This window comes from Mchenga conophoros, linkage group LG3 (genome assembly GCF_057382185.1).
Source record: "Mchenga conophoros isolate Kocher_MC1m ecotype Shallow Benthic linkage group LG3, M_conophoros_male_GT1.1, whole genome shotgun sequence".
In the NCBI taxonomy this organism is placed as follows: Eukaryota; Metazoa; Chordata; class Actinopteri; order Cichliformes; family Cichlidae; genus Mchenga; species Mchenga conophoros.
In genome coordinates this window covers 5,086,986-5,114,582 of record NC_140528.1, presented here as the reverse complement: position 1 = coordinate 5,114,582, position 27,597 = coordinate 5,086,986, and the positions used below count along the sequence as shown (strand labels likewise).

Below are 27,597 nucleotides of genomic sequence, written 5' to 3'. Positions count from 1 at the left end.
TGTGTCGGATCCACAGGAAACAACAAGATCTTATTAACATGGTTTTCAATGTGTCTCCTTCCAAAAAGTCCAACCAATGAACAAATGTGTGTATTTGTGGAGGCCGAACAAAAGCATGACACATTCCTCTGTTTCTATAAACTGGAGTCAAACACAAACATGAAGAGTTTCACTGACAGACTCCAAAATGCCCCCACAGTGGATCAAAGGGAAATCCTACAGTGTGGCCAGAGACTCTTAATGGCTCCAACATCAACACATCCACAATGTTGGATCCAGTTCTGCCTCACAGAGTTACTAAGACACACCCTCTGCCAGCATCACAACAGCTCCACCTGCTTCACCTGCCTCCTCAGCATCTGTACACCTGAAGAGAAAAGAAAGGCTCCAACAGCTCAAATCTACAAAGGATTCATGAAGTTTCATCCAACAATAACATGTTTGCCTTCCACAGTGTGCTGTTAGACACCACTGTACCTCTGCCATTTCAAAAAGAGCAGCTTGGGAACATTTTGGCTCCAAACACTTTGTGTTTAAGTTCTTTGTTTTCTTTGTGAAGCCGACAACATCTGGAGCTTTGTGACTCATAGAAACATCATTTTGTTCTTTAGATGACAGCAGATTGGGACTGAATAATCAATCACTATCAAACCAATAAAGACAAACATGCTGATTTTACAGGAACTTTGTTGGAGAAGCTGCAAAGACATGAAACTGGTGGAGATCCCAAACCAGTTGATAGTGCTGGTTATTCCAAATAAAGCTGTTTCCCTTTGAGATGAAACGACTTTGTGTCCTGATATATAATAAAGATGTTGTTGTTTTTGAGCCCCTGTATTAAAAGTAGTTTAAAGTCAGCTTGAGTTTGATGTCTTTATGTCAAAGCTGCTCATGATGTTGAGCTGCTGATGGAATAAAAACAATATAAAAGCATGTAGTCCAGACTTAAATGTAGCCTGTTGTTAGCTGAGGTCCACACACAGTGTTTGACAGTGTAAAGTGTGTGAAAGGGCTGCTGGTGGAGCTCACTAGGATGAGCAGGTGACCACGAGGTGGAGAGCAGCTGGCCTGGCTTTGACCCGGGCCACGCCCCCTTTCTCTCTGCTTTGCTGTCACTTATCTTCACTGCTCTGTCCAATAAAGCTGAAAAAGGCCCCGAATCAAAGAAATCTGCTGCAGCCTCTGAAACGTCTTCTGTTTCCTTCCCGACGGCTTTTTCACCGTCAGCCCATCAGACAGTCCAGCAGCATTTATGATGATGTCATGATGTTGAAGAGGCTGCTACGGTGGCCTCCCATGACCCCCAGCCTCATCACAGCTGAGATGCAGACATTTGAAAACATTCAGCAGACAACTGAATAACAGTCCAACACAACAGTCTGTGTGCAGACACACACTGACCTTTCATATAGTCAAACACAGCTGGTTGAGTCATTTCTCTGTGAGTCTAAAGTGAATCTAGTATTTGAAAGTCCACTTCCTGTATTTGTTGTTGAAGACTTCTCCAGCTTCTTCTCAAGGACATCAGCTGCTTGTTTGGCAGCAGAGGCAGTTAAGAAGCTTCCTGAAAAACACTGAACAGTGAGTTCACTGTGGCATATGACAGATTCAGCTTTCTGTGTGCAAATGTGTCTGTGTCGACCTTTCAAATGCTGTTGAATCCAAAACATCAGCGGCTCCTCGGCTGCTCACTTCATGCACTTCTGTCTGTGTGACAGTCCAATGACATCACAGCTGTTTCCAGCCCCAGTGTCTCAGGACTGGACACCTTTAAACATGTCGAGGATCAAACAGCGTCCAGCTAAACACACATGAAACTATCAGAGCTGACAATCATTCCAATAACATCTAATGGTTCATGTATGTAGACACAGGACTACAAGGAAATGGCTCTCAGCATCTGGCTGTGGGAACACATGAGTCCCTGTTTGTGTTCAGATTGTGTGCATGTTTTAGACGTGTGTCACATGTAGAAACACAACAATCCCACAATGACACACAGATGTGTTTGACACAGCTGTGCAGCTGTAAGTTGTTTCTAATGATTCATTGAAGCTCTTCTAACATTCTGGAGACGATCAGTACATGAATCTGTTCAACACGACAACAATTTGACTTCAGTGTGAACGTTTGCATTAAATAACCTTCTTCATCCAGCTGACAGCATCTTCATCCTATGATGTGAACAGTTCCTCCTGTTGATGACAAACCTCTGACAGGATCTGCTTGAGGAGCTTTTTCATGTGCAGCTCTCTGAGCTCAGGGCTGAGCTGCTGTTTCATCTTTAAGAGCTGCTGCCTCCTCGCCGGACTTGTTCTCCTCTTCTTCTCCTAATGACACCATTTCTGCTTCATATTAAATTCAATAAAGATGCTGACATGTATCTGTAGCAGCAACATCATTGAATCTAGAACAACTGGAGCCAAACCAGTGGCTCTGCTGGGATCACTGGTGAGCCAACACTTCCTTGTTGATGCAGATTTCAGGGCTTCCTTTTGCTCCTCCGTTATAACTGTTCTCTCTTCTCAACACATGATGACACAAAGGAATCAGCAGTGACAAAGATGATGCTGAAGAGAAGCACACACTTCACACATATAACAGAGCAGTGCAGTTACACACACCTCTGCTCGACATCAGGCCTCAAACAAAGACACAAAACACTAACTTGACTCTAAACAGAAGAAACGAGCAGCTGTTTCTGTTCTGTGCTTATTTATATTTGACACACATGCTTCTCTTTGTGCAAACACACATCGCACTATAAGGGTAACCTCGCACACAATGATTGGACAGCACAGTGATGATGCTGGGAGATCCTATACGCAGCAACACAGAAACACTGAGAACTTTAAACAATGATGGAAAGTGTTATAAATGACTTGTTGGCCTCTGATCTGTCACAAACAGCTGAAACGTGTCTCTCATGAGTCACATGAAGGTTTTTGACAGAAAGGACAAAAAGTAGCTGCAGTCAGTTTGTGTCATTTTTATATTTATTCATCTGGGAGAAAAATCTGAGGGACATTAAAATGTGTTTTCAACAGAGACAAGAACATGAATATAACAGAACAGGTAAATGAACATGTTTCAAGTAAACAGCTGGACTGATCAGGTCCAAACACAGAGTGATAAACTTGTCAAACAGCTGTCATATCTTTATATAGAAGCTCTTTATAAATGCTGCTCACTGCAGTCTGTTTACTAATAATGTCAAAGTGTTAGAAACACAGAAACATCAGAATGGTCTTTGTTCACAGAAACCTGTCTGGGATCCTTTGTTGTTCTTTTGATGCAGAGTTACATTATAAATATAAAGAGTTATTTCAGAGTCTCATCAGTTTTCCTGCATGTCTTTATTTAACACATCAGCAGGGCTGAAGCTCTCATGTTAAACACACACTGATCTATGGACACGTTCATGTGTTTCTAACAGAACCAGGCTGTTATCAGCCTGCACTAACATTATGTCACACACACTGAATGTAACAGTGACAGTTTACATCATCACACAATCAGCTGTGATTGTTTCACTGTCATCAAACGAGTCAACAGGAAGTAGAATCAATAGAAACCAATCATTTACTGACAGCATGTCTGATGGAAATAAGTGCAGATTATGTATGAAGTCTAACTGCACACAGTAACTGTGTTACAATAAGGACTTAACAGCGCCCTCTGCTGGAGTGTTTCACACTGAGAGCAGCTTTCCTCTGAATTCAGTGAGGTTATGACTGAAATTATTGGTGTAGTCGGTTTTATAAAGACCAGACCAGTAAAAACAAGAGTGTCTCTGCTGTCTGTGAGGAGATGTAGCCAAACATCAAGCTGTGCTGTTTCACAGTGAAGCCAGGCGGCTGTCACCAGGAAAAGTCTTGTCCTGAGTTTTTGAGCTCAGAGAGCAGATCAGATGTTTTTGGAGCAGGAGCACAAGTATGAAGTCACAGAGTTAGTGATGAGAGCTTCCTGGCAAAACTGGCCTACCTGAGTGACATATTTGGAAATGAAGTAAATCTACAGCTTCAAGGGAAAGATAAAAACCTCCCTCAGGTCACAAGATCAGCTCTGTCACTGAAAGCTTGCAGTGTGGGGCAGGAGACTCGATGAAGGAGACACAGATTCATTGGAGAACCTGCATGAATTTGTTGACACTACTGATGATGATGCCGCCTCAGTGACTCCATATATCAAGCAGCATATTTCATCACTGATGGGATACTTTTAAAAGGACTTCCATGAAAACAGTTCCCAGCATGACCAGCTCCAACTGGTTTCAGCTTTGCAGAGCAGAACCAGTTCATTGACGTCTGACTCCACACCGAGACTGCAGTTCACATCACAGACACTGAGTGGATTCTGGCTGAGTGTAGAGAAGCAGTATCCACTCTGAGGGCAGCAGGCTCTGGGCGTTCTTCTTCCTTTAGTCTCATCTTTGTGAGGCTTCTCTGCTGCTGCTGCAGACCAAGTCCAGGTCCCAGCTAAACACTGAGCAGGAGCTGAGAGCTGCAGGATCCTGCTTCAAAGCTGCTTTGAAAAGCTGTGCACTGCAAAACGTGCTCGTCGGAGCCATTAATGCTGACTTTGTTATTTTGATCAAAGAAAGAAATCAGCACAAACTGTTTGATTCGTTTTGGTTTTGTAGGTTAAAGTGTTTCATATATTGTGCTCCTGAGTTAATGTTGCTGATCAGTTTGAATTCATTTTGATTGTTTATGGAGTTTATTTCATTTTATGTTTCAGTATCAAACGGTTCAAATGTTTATAGTTTTAGTAAGGATGTAATTTATTTTTTATTGAAGGTAAATTGTTGCACTTTACTTTGTTTCCATCTAAAAGTGTTACATTGTTTCTCTTCCAAACTAAAAAGTGTTTCTGCTGCAGCTTCCTTTCACTCTTTATCATTTTCCAGTCAGTGAAAGTCTTTTTGTGTCCTCCTAAAATCCACCGTGCTCACAGTGAACACTCGTATGCTGTTGTGCTGTCACAGACTGTTATCAGCCGTGTAGCCGCTCATACCTCATTTATTCTTCTTGTTCTACCGTCAGACCCAGGTGCACAGCTTTGGTTGAAGTTCTTATGTTTGATTTCATAACAGCTCTTCAGACTTCCACTCTTTATAACTTTATAAGTATTTTTGACAAAGCCATCTTCTTTTACTCATCCACTCAGCAAGCTCCCAACATAGTAACCTATCAACCCGCACACCCACATAGCTTGTTCTTCTTTATCGTTTTATTGGCAGTTGGTGGTCCATTACCGCCAACAGCTGGCTGGGAGAGTGGACCAGCATGATGCTAACCTGCATAGCTGCGTGTCGCGCCAGTTCAAAAGTCAGCCACGGCAGCCGGCAGGAAGAAACTATCCAACTACGCGGTAAATGAGAAACTGCTTTGTGATCCGGACAAAATCCTCTTGGGGTCTGGATTTGGACCGGAGTCCAGGAGTTGGGGACCCCTGTTATAGTACCATATCACCCTATTAGAGCACTTTGCTCTCACACTGCAGGCCTACTTGTTGTTCCTAGAGTATTTAACCCTTGGATGACCAACCTACCAATACCTACACTCTTCCACGAGTGGGGTCAAAAATGACCCCAAATAGAAACAATGCATTTTGCTATAAACTCTGTTGTTATTCTTCAAAATCTTTAAAATGAAGAGTTGTAATATTTTCATGTTTGAGTTGTTCCTCATAAAACATGTTTGTGACATGAGGCCCTTTGCATTTTTATTTATTTTTTCATTAATTTTAAGAAATCGCAGTTTTTGTATCACTTTTGTATGCTTGCTCGGCCTATACTGCAGAAGCTGGGTCTTCCCTCTGAAAGGCACAAGTTGTTCATCCACTGTAACACAATCACTGTGGATGAATTTCTGCCTGCAGTTGACCAGGAACAGGTCCCATATGTAGCAGAAAGCTGCCATGTGGTTTGTTTTCAGTCGGTAGGCTTTGGTCCTCTTGTCCTCAAAGTGCAAGAAACGGCGAATATCTTTAAATCTTTGAATTGACATAGTGGCCTTGTACAATGGGTTATGCAGAGGACTCCCAAAAAACACACCGACTGGTACATCCCAGTTCTTCTCACTTCCTGCAAGAATGGTCAATCAAATGAAGGCCAGGAGCTTATGTTTGATTACATTTTTCCACTCTTTCCCCTGTCTGTGGCTTCTCTTTGTGCCTCCATGTTTGTGTATGACATCTTCCATGCATTTACTGGGGAGAAAGTACTAAACCCAGGTGCAAGCCCTGGCTAGAGCAGTAAGAGGGGCTCATTCTGTTAGACTCAATATTTATTTCCTCTTCAGAGGACTCCTCTGTATCTGACTGGCCTTGTTCAGTGGGGGGGGGGGGGGGGGGAGATAGTCTGGGTCCTCTATATCTTAGATGTCAGATTCTGAGTCAATGCCTCCAATGGGCTCTTCATCCCATCCGTCCTCGATCATTTGTAGGGCCACAGGGATCCTAGCTGGCCTCATAGCAGCCGTGTTACTTTGGATAATACCCCCCTCCCCCCCAGAAAGGACAATGTTTGAAATGCACAGGAAACTATAAACAGGGCTGCACATAAATGGTCCACAGGTGCGCGTTTGCTGTCAAAATAAAAGACGCGCACCACATAAGAAGTTGGGACACTCGTTTGCGTACATTAGATGTTCTGGAGGAGGACAGACATTTGTTCAGAACTCTTAAAGATGTCCAAGAAGCAAGCTCTGTAAGCAATTAGTTAGGTGTTGCCATGAAACGCTGTGTGGCAGGCAGGGATTGGACCCAAACGCAAACTCACGGGGACAGAACTTGAACTCAAAAGCACAGCTTTATTGCTGGAAAACAGAACACAAGCAATACAAAACTAAACTGGGAAATGCTAATTATAACACATACCAGAAGACACAGGGAGAATCACACACAGCAAGAGGGACAACGCAACACTGACTCAGAGAAACACAGGGTTTAAATACACTGGGGAGTAACGAGGGGGATGAGACACAGAAGGAGAGCACAGCTGGGAGAAATCAGGACTGACGAGACAAGCAAAGCAGGACACACTCACATAAGACACGGACCTTCAAAGTAAAACAGGAAGGATCACACAGAGACGCGAACTTGACACAGTGGAGACAGCAACTAAGAAACACAGAGACATAAACCATAAGGCAGAGGACTCTAAGAACCGAGAGACACAGAGGGGAACTCAAACATGCAGACACAGACTTACACAGAACAGAGGGGACATAGAGAAACATGAAGGGCAAGGGATCGAAACAAGAAACCATAGAATAACTCACACAAGTACAAAAATACAAACATCACAAAGAACTAAAAACGCTGGGTCAGGAGACCCAGGACCGTGACAGGTGTTCCTCCACCGCAAAAGAAGCGTGTATTCTCTGAATTTCCGGGAATGCTCATATTTTGACAGCGAATGCACACCTGTGGACCACTTATGTGCAGCCCTGACTATAAATCATGTACGTTACTGTGCAAAAATTAATTCTTGATCCATCAGAAGTGTAAGTGGAACAGTCAGAGTTGCTAAGAATGAAAGTTTCATAGAAGATTCCATAGGAACTGCTTGGAGTCATTTTTAACCCCACTTGTGGAAGAGTGGGGTAGTGATACAAAAACTGCATTTTTTTAATTAATGAAAAAATAAATAAAAATGCAAATGGCCTCATGTTACAAACATATTTTATGAGGAATACCTGGAATATGAATATATTACAACTTTGCATTTTAAAGATTTTGGAGAAAAACAACCCCTGGGGTCATTTTTGACCCCACGTGTGCATCTAAGGGTTAAAGTAGAATGGGAGGCAGAGCCTTCAGTTTTCAGGCCCCTCTTCTGTGGAACCAGCTTCCAGTTTGGATTCAGGAGACAGACACTATCTCTACTTTCAAGATTAGGCTTCAAACTTTCCTTTTTGCTAAAGCATATAGTTAGGGCTGGACCAGGTGACCCTGGATCCTCCCTTAGTTACACTCAAAGAAATCTGTTGTTGTGGGCGTAGTTGTCTGCTGCTGAAAACTCCAGTGATTTTCCTGCAGTTTGACATCTAATGTGATCTTGTGAACTTCGTGAGTCCAGGTAACGAACCACTCTGACTAGATTGTATCCTGTCATCTCAACAAGAACAAGAATTAAGTGTCTGAATTTCATGCAGATGCTACATGATTTAATTATGTTCACCACAGAAACATGAAATTATTTCGTTCAAATCACAAGTTTGAATCTTGTACATGTAACAACCACCCAATAGGTGTAGGCTGCTGGGGGACTCCCATGATGCACTGGGTGTTTCTTCTTCACTCACTGTGTGTTAATACACCTCTACGTGTTTAATCATGAGTTATTATTCATATCTGGCTCCTCCACAGCACGTCTTTGATGTCTTCTTTCTCTCAGCCGAACTGGTCACATGGCTGCCCCTCCCTGAGCCTCGGCACATCCTGTGGCTGCAGAATCAGCAGCAGCTCTAATCAAACATGATCCTCAAGTGTCAGTGAGAATAAAAGAAAAGGAAGTCATTTGTCATGAGAAGTGGGGCTCAGGAGGTGGAGCAGGTCACCTGACAATAGAAAGGTCGGTGGTTTGATCCCTGCTGCTCCAGTCTGCATGCCAAAGCATCTTTACTGGTCGTGTTACCATGGTAACCCAGAGGAGTTTACTATGATAAGTATTAATTAATTCATTAAATGAGACAATCAGTCAAAAGTCAATCATTCATTTTTAATCAGCAGTGTTTTTGGAATCATCAGATAAATTTAAAACAAAACCAAAAACGCTGAACAAGTTTGTAAAGTTTTTTCTAAGCCAGTCGTCACAAACGTCTGTAAGTTTGAAGGTTTTCAGCTGACAGACGTTCAGGTAGTTTCATCGCTCTGGTTTGGAGGATTCAATGTTTATTAATCGTCCCTTCAGACGACCAAAGGCTGCCACGTGTACGGTAACAGCACAGACACGTGACAGACTAGACTTTCATGTGACAGCGTTTAATCTGTAAAAGGTGACGTTGACATATTTTGGAGGCGTGTTGGTCACCAAACTGAACGTGTTCACTCACTGGAGTCTGTGTGGTTGTTGTTGTTGTTATTCACCGTCTTCTCTCTGACTGTGATGATGGTCCCATTTCCTTTAGACACAGTTAAAGATGGAATCTCCACAGTCACTTTACAGATGTGTGTTCCTGAATCCTCTGATGTTTGAAATGTTCAAAGATGAGTCTTTGCCTCCTTTTTCAGAGACTTGGAGATTGATTTGCGTTGGTCTCTCTCTTAATTATTGTTTGATTTTTCAGCCAGGCCACTCTGAATCTTTCAAACGTTCTTGTCCAGCAGCAGGTGATGCTTACGGTCTCTCCCTCCATGACAGAAACATCTGGACTCTGGGTCACAACAAACATGCCCGATGAAACAGCTGCAAGAGACACAAAACTGTGGGTCAGTACAAAAGTTGGTTCTGTTCATCTGGACGCAGCGTTTTGTGGGAGAAACGTTTCGTCATCATCAGGTGACGTCTTCAGTCTCAGCTGACTGCAGGTTTCAATCTTATAAACAGGACATTTGCATAATGACTGAAACCAGCCCACTGGGGCTGAGGTCAGTTCCTTCATCTTAATCATGCAAATTCTCATGACCATTGATCAACAACCACTGATCCATGTCCATGAGTCCCATTCACAGAGAGCTGGGGAATGGCTGCAGTCACAGCATGTAAGATGTGACAGATGGACCCTTAGGCCCCTCCTCCATTCAGAGATGGTCTTTCCCTTTTCACGTAAACGGCCTCCTTGACTCCGCCCTCAAACCAGCGTTCCTCCCTGTCCAGGATGTTACATCCTCATCATTGAAAGAGTGTCCACTGGCCTGTAGGTGTAAATAGACTGCAGAGTCCTGGCCTGACGAGGTGGCTCTTCTGTGTTGTGCCATCCTCTTAGCCAGAGGTTGTTTGGTTTCCCTGATGTATAAATCCTGACAATCCTCCTGCACTTAACAGCGTACACTATGTTACTCTGTTTGTGTCGGGGGACCCGATCCTTGGGGTGGACCAGTGTTTGGTGCAGCGTGTTGAGGTGTTTAAAAGCCACAGAGACCCGGTGTTTAGAGAAAATGCGTCTCAACCAGGGGCGATTCTAGGATCAGAGCTTTGGGGGTGCTGAGCACCCAGAGAGCTGCCCAGCCAGGCAAGATAAACTTTAATCGTCACGATGAGACTTCTTCCCTGTCTCTGTCAGTCCCTGCATCCCTACATGCCTCCAGTTGTCCCGAGTTCTCTCTGACTGTCTCCTTGGTGCATTTAAACCCCTGTTCCTTCCTGTCCTCGTCGTCTGTTGTCTTCGTCTCTGTTATCCGTCATCCTAATTTTACCCTCTCTGTGCAAGTCTGCAAATTTCTGTATTAAATCATAAGATTCTTAAATTCATCAAGTCTCAAAACATGACATCACTGTTTTGTACATTTTAACACAATTTAATAAACATGCTTCAGCCAGTACCTTTTGATTAGCCTTGTCTCGGTTTCTTGCTTTGTGGTAGATCTTTATTGTTTTCACTGAGATATTTGAATGCTAATCAATAAATCAATATTCAATTCTAAAAAAAAACTCTAATCAAACAGTTTTTGAAAAGTTTGTAACAAAACCATCAAATCTGATCAAGGTTATTTAAACGCTGCAAAAGAAGAATGGATTGGAATAAAAAAATACATATCCTGACCTTAATTACTGGGGAGAATAATGAATGATGCTCATAGTGAGTAAAAAGTAAACTGAGTGATTCTTTGGACAGACTTTTAAAGTGTTCGTATAATATAATACAGATACATAAACATACACTCCAAAAATAGAGTCCTTGAAATGTACAAATGTACAAAATATTAATTTAAACAATTATAAAAATGGAGGCAACTGTGCCTATGGTACAATGTATAAAAAGCTCTTTACTGCAGACACGACTAACATGGCTCTGCAGATTGTTTCTTTTATTTTAACGTCACCTCACCTTGAGGTTGGCAAATCTATCAGTGTTTGGTGATCAACTCTCTCAAGCAGTTTAACAGTTTCTAGATCTAGTTTTCTAGATTTTAAACAGGCTGTATACATTTCAATGGGAGCAACAGGACGGTCAAATGTCTCTGATTTTACTACAGAGCAGGACGGATTGTAGGGCAGCAAACATCGTCGGAAAACACGTTTAACCCAGCAGGTTACCTGGTGTAATGTTTTTCAGGTAAACAGATACATGGTCTGACTCCTACCAACCATATAAAGAGTAACTGAAGTTTAAATGCAGCTAACATGTCCTGTTTTAAGCCAGGCACTTCCACCTCCGCTCTGCTGCGTCTCAGCCACCATCTCTCTGGCACAAAGAGATGGTGGCTGAGATCCCCTTCCTGCAACCCTAAGTTGGACACGTGGTTATGAAACTAGATGGGCGGTAAAATAAGAACCATTATGGATGACTGTTGCTGCCTGTAAATCAAAGTCTGCCTGAGGTGGGATTTCAGAAGCAGAAACCATGAGGAGCACAGCACCACTCCCAGAAGGCTGAGATGTGAAGCCATGTGATGAGTGAAATGATGATGGAGGAGAACACAGATGAAGATCTGGAAGCTGCTGCCTCTTTATATAGTAGACACTGAAATCAACTTTTGCCTCCCTGCCAGCACGAAAACCCACACTAAAAACCCACTTACACAAACCCTCGGCTCTGGGATGGATTCAGAAACATGTCAGTTGTGGTAAACAAATGGACGGTTTTGCAACCACAAAGATTAATCCTACAAGGGCAGAATTATGTTCACTCTGTGAGAGGTGAACCTCAGACAGTTAGCAAGAGAAACATTCAAAAAAACAACCTAAATAACACAAACTTAGCAGTTGGGATGCAGATCAGACGATATCAGCAACGTGATGATCAAATGTAGTTAAAAACACAAGAAAAACAGGCTTTTTGCTCCAAAAGGACAAACAAAGCAGGGCCAGATTAACCTGTCGGCACCTGCTGGCGTGCAGAGTAACATGTGACAACAACACACACGACACACGTGGTCACCTCAACTTGTTTCACTGGAGTTTCTCTTTTAAAGCTTTAACCTCCTAAGACCTGAACTCTTTCATGCATTTTTAAAGTCTCTTTGCTATTTGGGCTGTTTGGGACCTGATTCATGTACAAACAAAGAATTACCAGAACTTTGTTTCTGAGAGAAATGAGATCCACATATGAGGATATTCGCTTTAAATGTCGATAGAACAGAGGCAGGATAATGACCTCGTAAGTGCAAATCAGGTCCTTGTGGAGCAAAACTTTGTATTTTGGTCTAAACATCCCAAAATGTGACGTCCACACATGAGGACAACAGGGCGCTAAAGTCCGTACAAACTTTTGTTTCTTCATTTGCTTGCAAACGAATGGAAATCCTCACTTAAAGCCAAGAAGCTTATTACCTGTGCAGCTTTAGTGCCTCAGAGCAAACAAGAGAGCTTTGATCACAATGATTTTTCTTTTCACATTTCATTCACTAGTGATTTTTTTAATGTCACCTGATCTCAGCAGACTGAATATAACAGTAAAGCACTAGTGAGCTAATGAATTAGATATTGGTCACTCATATCAACTGAAAGAGTGTAAGACAAGTAAATGTGCTATAAAGGCCGGAGAAGAGTTAATAAAAAGGTCTTGAAATGAAAATATTTCATTATTTGCTGTTTCATAGATTTTTGGTTTTATTGCACTTTTGTCAGCCCTGCTGCTGTTTTTAAAAGTACTTTATTAATAAACTGGCATAAATGGTAACATTGAACACTTGCCAGTGTGAACAAAAGGTTCTTAACTTTAGCATCAAAGCTTCAGTTCACCTTTCTCAGGGCAGTTCCTTCAGTATGTGTATTAATGCAGGAACAACTTGATTCCACACAGCTGACGCACCGAGAGTGTCTGCTGTGTGGTTAACTTTATAACCTTTGGTACGCAGTGGTGTCGCTCCACCTGTTAGCTAGTTTAAGAAACTGGTTAAGGAGGGAGTGTCTGTGAGGATGAGGAGGATTTAGTTCTTTAAAGACACATCAGATACTTGCAGGAAGCTTCTTTCAGCTTCTTTTCTCCACTGCGCAGGTTTAAAACCATGACAGCAGAAGTCATGATGAAGAGATTGATTAGTCAGTCACAGTGTAAAGAGTCCTCCTGCCTGCATCGCTCGCCAGTATAAACAGACCTTTGCTCCTGGAAAACAAATATATCAAAGTCATGTTGTCCAAGAAATGCATTTTATCTCACTAGTGAATCAAAGAAAGTCTGTATACTTTCTGAGAGTGAGAGGTGAACGTCAGACAGTTCTTAGAAAATGTAGTTTCTCTTTAAGCTTTTAACATCTTTTACCCCCATTTGTCTAAAACTACTTGACAGCCCTTCATGTCAGAGGTTTATTATCTGTGCAGGATGGAGCACATGGTCTCAGTCAGGCTGGACACGATCACTCCTACAGGAAGTAAATGTGATTTTATTTCACCTGTGAAATGATGAAAAACAGCAGAATAGCTCACGCTAACAAACGGGTGTTGAAATGTTTCATTTTCTGCTGTTTCACAGGTCAAAAAGGGCGTCGAAGCAAACTGAAGCTGAGCTGCTGCTGCTGTTGTAGTGCAGCATCTGCTGTGTGCTTCATCAGAGAACCTTCTGTACACAGCAGACAGAGGCTGCTGCCACTGAAGTCCATCTGCTAGAGAGCTTTAAACACTGGTTATTGAAGTGGCTTTGATGATACTGATACACAGTCTTTGCTGCTGTCACAGGACAGGGATCCACCAGGGAGTAGTTGTCAGGATAAAGAGCCTTCGCTTCTCTAAATATAAACTGGATACTTGTAGGAAACTTTGGGAAGCAGCATTTTTCCTCATATCGTCTAAACTGAAGTTAGCTCAGGTGCTTCTTCCATACTTGCTCTGCAGAAAGCCAAAGAGTTTGGAGCTCTGCAAACATTTGCAGCACAGCTGGATGTTTGTAACTTTGGTCACCTCTGTATCATCCCTCAGATTCTTTCTGCACAGCTTTGAAACCATGACAGCACGAGTGATGCTGAGGAGACGTCCAGTTTAAACAGACCTTTATTCCTGGAACACAAACACATGAAGTGATGCTGCTAAAGAAGAACATTTAATCGCACTAATGAATCAAGCATCTGTTTGTCTGTCAGTCTGTCAACAGTTCCTCTGATCGACTTCAGACTTGGTGGGTATTTTGTTTTTGCAGCGGTCAAAGTCGATCAGCGTGTTGCTTTGTCTGCTGTAAATCTGCCTGTACAAAGGGAAACATGCATGTTTTAGATGCAAACTCACAACATGGCTGCATTTTTGTGATTATGTGTATTTTATATTGATTTATTCTATTATGTTTTGTATATGAATCTTTTACAAGTGTGTCGATACAGAGGCTTGATTAAAACAAAGGTCTCAGCTGTGCTGTTAGGGATGCTCTCATATTTGTTTCAAATGTAATAAATCAAAGGATTTCAGGCTTTTCATCCTTTTTATTTGTTTGGTTCTAACAGCAGCTGGATAAAAACATGCAGGTGATGAATATAATTGTGTGATATTATGAGCATTGTGAATAAAGAAAGAGCAGAGATAGTAAAAAGGAAACAGGTGATGGACGTGAGATTTTCAGAACAAAAGCTCCTCAGTGAGACGATCACCTGGACACAAGGTCAGGCAGCTGGGACTCATCTAGAGAGCAAAATGGAAAAGTGATCTGTGCAGAACATCACTGTTGATTGCAGTTATTTACATCAGACTTCTTCTCTGAGATAAGAGCACCATTTGTGGGAAAGATGACAGTATTTCCAGGCTGGATGCTGTTTGCAGGGAGAACTGAATGAAAGTCTCCTGCACCTCAGCGCTGAGGTCCACACCTGTGAACACAGATGAGGTCAATCTGCTGCAGCACGTAGAGCTTTACTGATCAGCAGGTTCAAAGGATTCAGCAGAGCGTAGAGTCAGAGCTAAATGCCACATCACCATAGAGTTTGTTAACAACAGCTTTCTTTGCCCTTTGTCTCGATGGACTGAATCAGGGATACTCGTCATACTTCACCTCAACCACGTCACTGAGAGACCCCAGCCTGACACAGCAGCAGAGATGATGAAAGCAGAAACAGCAAACAGATGCTTCAGTTGTGTTTCTCTCTGTGTGTGCGCTCACGCCCACTTGTGTGTGTGAACTTTCCACGTACCTCAGCTTGTTTCTCCAACATGAGCCATCAGGGCTGAAAAACATCACTAACACATGAATTCTTTCTCTTTTTGTTATCACCTGTGATCATGTGTCTCATGTTTCTGTCATTCACCAGTTCTTGTATAGTTACGTGTAACTAGACTTCTGTGGGACGTAAATGATTGTTTTGTATGCAGATCTGTACAAAGGATGTAAACACTTGATTACAAAGGAGATCTCAGCTGTGTTGTTGTGGATGGACTTCAACGTATTTGTTAAAAAAGAGAATAAAGCAAAGTGTTTTAGCTGTTTGGGAGTTTTTGTTTGATTCCATTCAGTTTTATTTCTATGGAGTCAAATAATAAGAAAGGCTCTAGAACAGCCCTGAGTTTGTCCAGGTGACACTCCTCTGAAGAACAAAGACAAAGAGGAAGAAGGGGATTCGTTTTCAAGTCTTGTTTCTTTCAAAATAAAAGCTGAAATGTTTTGGAAGCATGATAATATTTCAGCCAGGATGCCGTCTCCAAGGAGACCTGCACCTCAGCGCTGAGCTCCACATCACGCCCTGTGAAAGCACAGATATAAATCTGCTGCAGTGAGAAGAACTTTACCCAACACAAGTGTAGAAGTAGACATTTGACTTTACCTACAACCTGTTAACAACAAAGCTTTCATTGCCTCTGTTGTTGATGTCATGTAGGACTAATCATACTTCACATCAGCCATGCACACGTCAGAGGATCTCCAGGCTTTCAGTAATAAAGCCAAGCAGATGATGTGAACATAGCAATAGTAAAACATGCATCATAATCAGCTGTATGTGTCGACTATGTGGCACCTCAGTCTTGTTGGCATGAAGAAAAGTTGTGTAACATGTAGCATAAGGGCTGCAAAGACATCATGTAGACAGCAGTCGTCTGTTAGTCGTAACGTATCTCCTGTTAAAGAGTTAAATGTGCGTTCTCCATCTCTGTCCTCTCACAGCTCGCCGTACACCAACTCCAGCTGTGGTAACCATGGCTGTGCCCATCAACACGCTGAAGCTGAGACGCCACCCGTCACTATGGCGACTCCAATAGGGTTACCTGTCAGCTGTGGACGCATGAAAGGAAAACAGCAGAAACACAGACATGTTTACTGGAACATTTCCTATTGACAGCTTCATGGAAAAGTGGGTTTAAACACTTTTCTATGTTTTATTTTGTTTATTTATGGATTTATTGTGAAAGGAATTTCAAAGGTTTAATTTGACCTTTCCCCTGTTTTTCATACAGACTGGAGACGAATGGATGGTGCTTTCTTTGTTTGTCTAAAGATAATGAATAAAACTCTACACACATCTTAAACCACCCTCCTTTCTATATATTTTGTTATATAAATGGAAAGTATATAAGACACAAACTGAGCTTATATGATACTAAGGACCCTGGAGGTCAGTCCACCTTTATAATTCAGCACAGCCTGGAGTCTCTTAGTCAAGCTTGTTTGTGTTTTCTGTGAGGAAGTTTTCAGCAGCAGCTCTTTTCTTGGATGTTGGTTCCCTTTGTTTCCATCCTCTGTTAAGATGTTTCAGTAATGTTGAGGTCTGGGGAGGCCAATCCATGGCTGACGTCCTGTGATGCTGCATTAGCAGTTTGTTCATAGTGAAAAATGAAGCCACTGCCAATCAGACATTTGCACAGTGGATCAACTTCTGATGGTACTGTCCTGAATTCCACACCTATAATATGTTTGCACATACTGATGAATATGTGCAGCTGATTTTCAGTCCAGTTCCTGTGTGACAGACGCCAGTCTTTCTGCCTGTGTCCTTCCTTAACAATAGAGCCATCCTTCCACTGAGACTGTTTCTGATGAGGCTTCACTGAGCAGTAGATGGATCCCTCAGCTCATCTAATCGTCCTATTTCTAACACATGACTGTCAGAAACTGTTAATCTGCTGCAGCTCTTTAACTCGTCCACTTCTTTTTTTGTAATCTCTTAGTTTCCTCATCTTTTAAGGTGGCACTGCACACCAGATCCAAAGTCAACATGCTGTTATATAATGGAGTTGAACCTGTAGTGGAGTTTGATTTAAACCAATCAGCAATTAAGTGAATGATGATGAGCAAAGATGGTGGAGGTGGTGGATGAAGACCCGGACAGCTGTGGTTGGCTCCTCGTATAGAGCAGAGTGAGGTTGTGTTTGCACATTATTATAAAACCATGTTCACCATATATTTTAGCTGCAGACAATAACATTATTTCTTTGCTGTGGTGATTTTATTCCACTTTGGTAAAATGGAAAACCATCATTTCTTGCTGTAATTCACACATTATTCCAAGAGCCTCAACACGAGCCTTGTAGTCCGACCATATATAGACAAATCAATAGTTGTGTTTGTAACAGCTCATGAACATGAATCGTTCCACTTTAAAATCATTGTAAACTAAACTGGAATAAATGAGTGTTTATATATAGTTTTGTCTCAGCTGTTCATACACAGTGTTTCAGTTCTTATCAGAGTCCCACCGTCTCACTGTGGTGAACCTTTAGCTCTGTTGTAAGCGTGTTGTTAGACCAGGTTTCCCTCATTTAAAAATAATCTCTCATTAGAAATGGACATGATGTCTAAGACATAGAAATGCTTATTATGGGTTCACTTGATGTCACTGAAAAGATGCACATGGGTAACGTGCAGGCCATCCAGCTCCGAGGTTTATCTCCTCACCTCGAGTCTGCGACACTCTCTCCGTGTCCTCTCAGATAAGGGCGCGCACATTTCTGCACGATCTTCTAAATTACAAAGAGCGATTCACAAAACAGAAGCTCACAAAACACTCATCACAAACCAAAAATGGCTCCACTGAGCGTCAAACTGTCACCAGAATTTACTGATAATCTAAAGACTCACAGAACTCATTTTGTCTCATTGTGTCTTAGTTTGAGACATAAGTGCATGATCATAATACTGTGTAGTTAGATGAGACAGAGCTGATGCTTGCTCTTAATTATCCTCTTCATGTTTCCCGAGCCTCAGCAGTGGAAGCTACCATGGATAGAAAGACTATGACTCATCTTAAATCTCAAATCTTTGTCTCCAAAGAGCTGCTGATGTGTCCGATATGATCCACAAGCTTAAACTAGGATTATAAGTGTGTGCAGTGATGTGTGTGAAACCTCTGAGGACTCACACGTGTGTGCTTCAGCCCACACACACATATGAAGCACTGCGACCTCACACAGAAGTGTTTTACACATCCAACCTGAATCCTGATCATTTCTACAGTTTATTAAGTTCAGCTTCACCTGAACATCAGTGATGAAGCTGCTCTGACTCCATCACAGCTCACAGCTGTTGGAATGAGTCAAACAATGAAGAAGGTTCAGAAACAGCTGATGATTTTACAGAAACATGATGCAAACATGAAAATGGACACATGATTTTTTATTAACAGACACTGTTTATGTTTCACTGTGCATGACGTCATCAACACTGACACCAGGGGGCGCTCATCACCAGCCTGAGGAAGTGTGATAATGGGGGGAGACGCAGTGTTGTGTGTACTGCAGTCGGACAGAAGGAAAAACTTCTGAAAACATTTCTATCCTTCCCAAAAGTGTTTGAGTCAAATGTTACAAATATATAAATACAATAAAACACAGGGTCTTACATAAAATTAGTGATGCAGTTGTGCACTGAGCACCTTTCCAATGTTCCTTCCTCAGATGAGTCCAGCTGCTGAACACATTAACATCAGTATGTAAATGTAGCCGAGAACCAACCTGAGCACTGCTGGGAAAATACAAAGGCAACCATCAAAGTGCTGTATTATCTTATTTATTCTGAATGTTGACTTAGATCCACACCACGATTTATGAAACTATAGAACTAAAATAACAACAATCGTCTGCTTCTTTAAAATTTCTTTCATTACATCAAACCAGTGAAAACTGAAAAAAACAAAGAGCTGTTAGCATGTTCAGACCAACTTTGAGACAGAGACTGTAAAGTTCTGCACTTTAAATCCTGCCTGTGTTCCTGCAAATGATTCACACTGAAAGTTTCTTAGTTTAGTATTGAGTGAGCCACAAAGCAGCCTGATAGCTTAGTAGTACAAAACAGTAAAAGTAAATGAAATTGACAGTTTCAGTGTAGCTGGATCTATTATTGGGGGGTCATGGCCCCCGTAACCCCGCCTGGTCCTGAGGTCAAATCCACCATCTTTGTTTCAGAGCTTCATGTTCTCCCGTGTTTGTGTGCGTCCTCTCCGGTACTCCGGCTTCCTCCCACAGTCCAAACACATGCAGTTAGTGGGGTCAGGTTAGCTGTGAGTGGTTGTGTCTCTGTGTTATTCCACCTTAATCAATGACTTCCTGTTAGCATGAAGTGCTTCTGTAGGACTGATGTCATTTTCATGGTTGGATCATTTAAATGAAGCTGGACTCAGATGCAGTAAATAAGCTGATTGATCATTAATGAATAAAGCTGGTCAAACACATCACGTGGACACATGTGATTGTGTGTTGTAGTATTGATCCCAATGCTGGTATCAGTCCTGGATCAATAACACTGGATGGATGCGTTCAGCATGGAGCCCTGAGCTGTGTTACAGACAAACATGGAAACTGACAGGTCTGTGTCATTCACAGTCTGTAACACTTCTAAACAACAGAGGCTGACCCAAGTGCCTCAGAGCCAGGCACGCTCACATCACAGCTCTCTAAATAAGCCAGTTTCAAAATAAGAGCTGAAAGCTGTGTTTGCTTGTGTTAGCTTATTATTGTGGAGACTAACATTCAGTGATCATGTGTTCAGACTCATAATGATTACTCTCAGAAATCCTGATCTTTGTATTTACTGTGTGTTGGATCAATAACTGAGATTCATGGTATCACACAGCTGTGCTGCTGCTGATGTCAGCACATCTGGAACAATACGAGGTATCGGCTAGCAGACTGAGCAGGACGTGAGACCTGTGGACTGTTTAAAGCTGACCCTCCACAGCTCACTCAGACCTGATCCACACCTCAGTGATATTCTCTGACTTCCTCAGTAGAGACAGAAACCATTCAGATCTGGGACCATCAGCTGACTGATGATGTCACACAGACTGTGTTTTTCAGGAACAGTGATTCTGATGTGAGCCTGCTAGCTGACAGCAGACCTGATGAAAGCACATGTTCACATCTGTGAGGACAGACTGGACTCTTTGACTGCACCTTGGTTCTCCTCAGAGGTCTGTACAGGAGCATGTCCACCCCCACTGAAGATCTCAGTCACTGTGAAACATAGAAAGCTGCTTGTGTGGCCTCTGCCTCACATGTAGATACAGCTACAGGTTTCTCTGTCAGTCAGACTGAAACAGTGTCCTGATGCTGCATCATTCAGCTCTGTGCCCCAGTCAGCATCACTGGGAGCTACCAGTGTTTCTGCCCTTTTCCTGTAACACTACACTCAGCACAGGCTCAGCTGGTATCCAGTGTTGGACTTTGGCGTCAGCTGCTGTGATAGATCCTCTAACATAGATCAGCTCTGCTACATGTTGTTAGATAAGTGCAGCTGCTGTCATGTCCTGATGTTTCTCTGGCTCAGCAGCTTCTCCATCAGAGGTTCACATGGAGCTGATCCAGTATCTCCAGTAACTGTGTTCTGTGCCTCACTGGTTCATCCTTCTGTCTGTGTGACGTCAGTCAGATGTTGAAGTTAAACTCTGTAATCTTCACTGTGTCACAGAGTTCAGTGAGTCCCGTTATTCACAGTATCAATCAGATCATCAGAGAACAGCTGATCAGCAATCAGTGGTGCCAACAGCGCCTCCTGTGGTGAGAGGATGCAATAATGCAATGTAGCATTTTTCCACTCAACACTTGCAGTCATGGAAACTGTCTGTTGGATCTGTGTGACGTTGCTTTCTTGGTTAGAGTTCCTCACAAATGTCCAGATGATTCTTCTAATGAGGCGTCGACCATGTTTGCAGCTCTTTGGAAGAAAACGTCGCCCTTTGCCATCCTTACTTTTCTTTGACTTCTTCAAATGCAGCTGAACTCCAGCTGGTATTTTCTTGGACTTTGCAGCTGTTTCTGGTCATCAGTTCATTCCTGCAAACCTCTGAAGCTGAACAACAATGATGCTGCATTGCTGGCTGATCCCAAAAGGTTGATTCTGTTCATCTGGACGTTTTCAGAAACGTTTGCTCACTGATCAGGTGACTTCTTCAGTCTCAGCTGACTGCAGCTTTACAAGCTTACAAACAGCACATTTGCACAATGACTGAAAGCAGCAGCACCTGATATATATGATACTAATATAATACATATACATATATAATCCATACTAATGATGAAGGAACTGAGCTCACAGTCCATTGTTCATTCAGTGAACTACTCAGTTTATTTTGGGCCTCAGAAATGCTCACTCTGTTTGTACATCACTGTCAGCAATAGACTCATTCTGCTGTGTGGACAGGAACACATGTGACATCACTTCCTGTTTGTTTGTGACTGAAGAGGAAGAAGTTTACAAGGAATCATTTAGAAGAGTTTCAAACATCAACTGATTGAATCCATGAATCTGAAAACGTGTTTGTGAGTGAAAGAGACAGACATGTACAGACTGAACTATCTGTTCAACAGTCAGAGTGTTTCTGTAACAGGAGACACTCTTTACACTCCACTCAGCACAGGGACACTGAGCCACCAGGAGACCAGAACATAAACCCAGGATAAAGAGTTTGAGTGAATGTGGTGTTGAAGGTGTGGAGGTGGATCAGAGTGTCAGAGGAGACTCTGTAGAAGGACAGAGTGCCAGCAGGACAGTCCACATACACTGCTGCTCTGTTAGAGACAGAGGAGGAGGAGGAGGAGATGGATGTTTGACTCTTATTGTGCCAGACAGACTGAGGACCATCATCAGAGCAGATCAGACTCCAGGACTGATTATTCCATCCAAACACACAGTCATCACTGCCTCCTTTCCTTCTGATTCTTCTGTAACTCACTGATATAAAAACGTCTCCTCTCCACTCGACCTCCCAGTAACAGCGACCAGTCAGACCATTTCTACACAGCAGCTGATAATAATCAAATCTGTCTGGATGATCAGGATATGACTGAACCTCCTCCACACGTGTCACCTTCCTGTTGTTGTCAGACAGTTGGAGCTTTGTGTTCGGTGTGTTTGTGTCGATTGTGAGTTGACAGGAATCTGATGGAGAGAACAAACACAATCCAGCTGCAGTTATTGATCCATCATCTGTTCATTGATTGACACTTTGATGATGACTCCTGACATGATGAAGATGGTTGAATGTGTGCTGCTTTGTTTTCATGAATCCCATTAAAAACACACTTACACTTCCTCAGACCTGGTCTCAACCATCGGACTCCAGCAGGCTCCACCCTGAAAGGAGGAGGGGGGTCAGAGCAGCACAGTCAGCATGCACACATGGACATTACATGGCTCTCACACACACACTGTTACACACTGAGCTCAAAGCTCGGCTCCACTGTTTTATTCAAAGAAATCTACATTTATTTATCAGCACATTTAAAAACAGCTTGAGCCAAAGTGCTGCACAGAGTAGAGAGAAAATAGGAAACATACACAGTAATGACTATAAAGACTGGTCAGGATTGAAAGCTACAGAGTACAAATGTGTTTCCAACCGGCTTTTAAAAATGTCCAGTGTTGGTGACGACCTGATGTGAAGGGCGACTGTTCCAGAGTTTGGCTGCAGCCATCGATAAAGCTCACCTCTGTTTTTACGTCTAGTTCTGGTCAGAAGCTGCTTATCTGCAGACCTGAGGGCTCCACTTGGATTCTTTTGTTAAAGAGAGATAAGATGGAGCCAATCCATTCACAGATTTAAAGACAACCAGATCTGGAAGTGGATTCTACCACGTACTGGTAACCAGTGGAAAAAGCTGGTGATGGGTCGTCTAGCACAGACCCACCGCTGGAACCAGACAATTGATGAGGGAGAGAACTGTGACAGCGCCGTTCCTTCACTTGACCTCAGTCGCTCTCGTCTGCTCCCTCGTAACACTGCTCTTTATTGAGCTTACATGAATATGCACAAGTTCATTATGACGTCTTACACAGGTATGAACAAAGAGTACCAGTCTGTGCATAGTGTGTGTGTGTGTGTGTCTGTGTGTGTGTGTGTGTGTGTGTTCCAGATGTGACCCTGTGACCCCAAAGCTGGTGCTAAGAGTCCAGCGGTCCCCCTAACAAAGGGCTCTTATACTTAACCAGACACAGAGTAGGTGTCCTCCTACACCAGGGGTCTCAAACTCGCGGCCCGCGGGCCAATTGCAGCCCGCAGGACGATAGTTTTTGGCCCCACCTTAATATGAAAATGTAATGTTAGTTTGATAATGTATGACACTTTACAGTGTTGTGGGCGGAGCTGAATTAACCCACCAATCAGGGTGGGATATGGATCTCAGGGGACACCAGCCGGGCTTGATGCAAGCAGGGAAACATTTCTCAATGAGTCAAAGTTCCAGCAGCGTTGCCCTGGAGTGTTTCTTTCTTTCCTGTGCCTGGCTGGCTTCCTCCTTTCTATTGGGCAAACGCCGACATTCGCCCCAGCGCGCTGCGTTCACAACACTTCAAAAAAAGTTGTTTTTTTAAGTTGCTGCCCAGCGGGACATTATACGTATATAGATTTATACACACGTCAGTGGGATTTAAAGTTATTTTTCCACAGAGAGAGATCTCATATTAACTCTCACAGTGATGCGTAGGCGGCGGGATAAAAGAAAAGTCATGAACTCAATGCAGCCCAATTTAGTCTGCAGTCACATAGCGACACCTGTTCATCGGCAACAACAGTCCCCGGTAACCCGGACTAATTATAGGGTCGCACCGTAATTTGTGGCTCCATGTTTTTATTTGCATCACTGCGTTTGCATTGCAGCAAACATGAACATTACATATATTTCAATATAATGTAAAAGCAGTCAAAACAACTAACATCAGAAACAGCTGATGTTATTTGTTATATGTCACGGTGTCATTTCCGCTTCTTTCTCCTGTAACAACAGCCCGGCGCCGTGAGCAGTCGCCTTTTTTGCGCTCGCTATCCCTGCACTTTCTACCATCTGCAAACGCCACGGTGTTCGTGTCGTCATGAAAGACATGAACATCGAGCGTAAAAACAAAGGAGACTGCTACCGGCTTTTTATCTGCCGATCGCCGTGTTACGGTTGCAAGAAAAAGAAGCAGAAATGACGTTCTCTACGCGTTGAGACGTTCCCCGTCCGTCGGCTAAACGCTTGATTGAAACTTCAATGCGACAGTGACACCAAGTAGAATTATAAATGTCACATAGCCCCAAACATGTCTTTTTCAAAGCCTGCGGTGAAGAGAAAGGTTGGTGATGAGCACCGACAATTTCAGGAAAAGTGGGAAATGCAATATTTCTTTGTTGAGCACAGGGGCACCCCGACCTGTCTTATTTGCACAGAGAAAGTTGCGCTGCACAAGGAATACAATTTGAAACGTCATTACACAACTAGACATGCTGAGCTGGATGCAAAATACCAGGGAGACGAGAGAGCGAACCGGGTTGCCAGTCTTAAAACAGATCTACTGAGGCAGCAAGATTTCTCCAAGAAAGCAACCAAAGAGAATAATGCAGCAGTCGGAGCCACGTGGTTAGTGAGATGATTGCTAAAGCAGGGAAGCCATTCACAGAAGGTGCATTTGTCTAAAAGTGCATATTGCAGGCTGCAAATATAGTCTGTCCAGGAAAGAAAGGTCAGTTTAGCAACATCAGCCTTTCTGCCAACACCGCAGCAGATCGCATTTCTGACCTGTCAAGTGACATTTATGACCAACTGTGTGAGAAAGCCAAATGTTTCAGTGTATACTCAGTCGCTCTTGATGAGACCACAGACATCACCGACACTGCCCAGCTCCCAATGTATGTCCGTGGTGTTGATGACAGTTTTGAAGTGATGGAGGAGCTGCTCACAGTAATTCCAATGCATGGTGTGGAGCAGGGAAATTATTTTACTGCTATTGTTAAATAATTGTCATCATTACCATTGCATTAATAATATAATCTGGAGTTTATATTGCATTCAGGGGTTAAACAGTGTCTCTTTCAGAAAGACTGAGTTGCAGGCTGACAGGAAGTTGTATGCAGAAGTGAAAGCAGGAAGTTATTTTGAGCCGCAGGCTAAGACGAGGCTTTAACAATGTAACAGATAGCTTTAAGAAGGCCTTAAGCAGTTATGACTATTTCATACACAATGCATATCTGTGCTTATTAAAGAGTTGGAGCTCGGTCAATTAATTGGGGGTCGGAAGCTTTGTTCGGCGCGATGTTCGGACAATCTATTGTGCAAGTGACTTGGAGCCATAGAAGGAATCGCAATACATGCTTACAAAACACTTATATCAGGTCATTTTATATTAAGGTTTAAGTAGAGGTTCTTGATTAAAACATTTATTTAGTAGAAGACATACACATAGTCTCAGTGAGCTTCTGGTCTGGTAAAAGGTCAGAAGTGCAACAGGTGAATTGAGAAAGAGCATTTGAGGACGAGACACAGACAGTAGGTGAAGAGGTGACACAAAGAGCATGTGAGGTCAACACATACACACACATTAGTTAAATTTATTTAGAGGAACCGTCCTTGTTGTCTAGACAAGAAAGAGGAACAATTCACTTTAAGATAAGAACGGAAAGTACCACGCCATGAAAATAGAAGATGATTTTCTAGGTGAAAAGTCATGATGATGTTGATCTGATCTATGTATAAAATGTACCGGTGATGCATGAAGGGGCGTCAGTAAACAAACCCTGATGCTATAAAATATCTGTTCATGCTTTGATTAAGTCGAGGACTACTGGCTGTCTGCGTACAGAGTGTCTTCCCACACGTGTGTTCATTAAAATCATTGTTTGACCAAGACCTTCTGGAACCATGGGTGGTGTGTACTCTCCTTCCTCAATTTTGAACCTTAACATTTGGGGGCTTCGTCCGGTGGTTGAGGAGGGAGGATTGGAGGTTTAGATGGAGAAATTTGGTGGTCTCTGAGGTGGTCTGACGGGCAGACATGAATTCCAGTGGTCGAAGTGAGTGGGCATAAGCCGGCTTATCCAAAAGGTAAGGCACTACCTGTTGAATTATTTCCAAAGTGTGCCAAATTGGAAATGATAAAATTTAAGTCTACTCACTGAAGTTACTGGTGGATGTCTGTTTTGATTTTGATGAAAATCTCATGAGTTGATGCAGTTAGAGTTCTGCTAAGAAGAAATGAAAGCAGTTAAGAGTCTGATAAGAAAAGTTTAAATACTGGGTTGAAGTCCCAAAGAAATTGAGTTCGAGTCTCAAGTAGTTTGGTAGGGAATTGGTTATTGTGTTGGTTAGAGTCCAAATTTGGTCATAAGAGTGGACCTGAGCGGTCATTTTGTGAGTTGGAGTCTCCATTGACCACTAGGTTGCACCTGCCTCAGTTATACACTTGTTTTGGGTGTTGATTGTTGTTTCAAAGTATTATAAATTATTCTAGGACGGCAGTTCGAGTCTGCTAGGAAGCGCAGTTCTCGGAGGTAATGCTCCCTCCCGGCCAAGGACGCTTGGCCCTGACCTATCGGCGAATAGGGTTAGTACGGTTGGCAACCGGGGAGAACTTGGGAACCTCCAAAATAGCTAGGAGTTAGAGTCTCCTTACCGTTTGGAACGGTATCTGCGCTTTTTTGGGCAGCAAAGGTTGGACCTTGGGTGTTGGACACTTTTAAATTGAGTTAGGGATTTTAGAAATGAGGCCAGAAACAGTTAAAGTCTTGATACTGGTTAATTGGTCGCAAAAAACTCAGGGAGTTTATCCGCTGGGCGGTTATTTTAAATTTGTCTAAAATTGTGTAGGCGCTAAAGCTGGCAGATCTGACAGTGGTTGTAAATATAAGACGTCGTTGTAAAATAGAATAAGAAAATTTAGTGTGAGAGATCTCTGTGTGTCGAGTCAGTAATGCACTGACTGACTGCTGCCATTTTTAGATGGAGAGTGTGTGTGCATGCAAATGAGGCAGCTGATGCAGAGCGCATGAGAGGACTATGCTTTCGGTTTTGTGTGATTATTCAGCCCTATAACTATTGTTTGCAAATGTGGATAAATGTCTGCGATTAAAATGCTGGCTTAGTAAATAATAACATTGTAAATATATGAATGGTGACAGCGTTTCAAAATAGAATATAAGAATTGTCTGTGTTTAAAACCAACGTTTAGGTAAGAAGATTTAAGGTGGATTTGAAGGCATAAACAAAAAATAAAAGGGTTACAGTCTGCAAGTGTTGTTAATTCATGAGCTGACTGGATGCAGAGTAAGTGGAGTGGTCATCCTGAGAGGATTGAATGATGCTCTAACTCTGTGGTCAAGTCAGACATAGGTTTT

At 42.6% G+C, this 27,597-nt stretch overlaps 2 protein-coding genes across 2 annotated transcripts in view; one reads left to right on the top strand and one right to left on the bottom strand.

Moving 5' to 3' along the window:
- Nucleotides 1-27,597, top strand: part of LOC146577056 (NACHT, LRR and PYD domains-containing protein 3-like) — a 200,072-nt gene that overhangs the window by 23,352 nt on the left and 149,123 nt on the right. The gene's annotated exons all lie outside the window — the stretch shown is intronic.
- Nucleotides 21,300-27,597, bottom strand: part of LOC146577060 (protein NLRC3-like) — a 49,940-nt gene continuing 43,642 nt past the window's right edge. The window contains exons 8-9 of the mRNA XM_085268144.1: nucleotides 22,540-22,586; nucleotides 21,300-22,391 (exon numbers count right to left, since the gene is read on the bottom strand). Coding sequence (XP_085124270.1) covers nucleotides 21,862-22,391; nucleotides 22,540-22,586 — 577 coding nt within the window. The 3' untranslated portion in view covers nucleotides 21,300-21,861. The remainder of the gene's footprint in view (nucleotides 22,392-22,539; nucleotides 22,587-27,597) is intronic.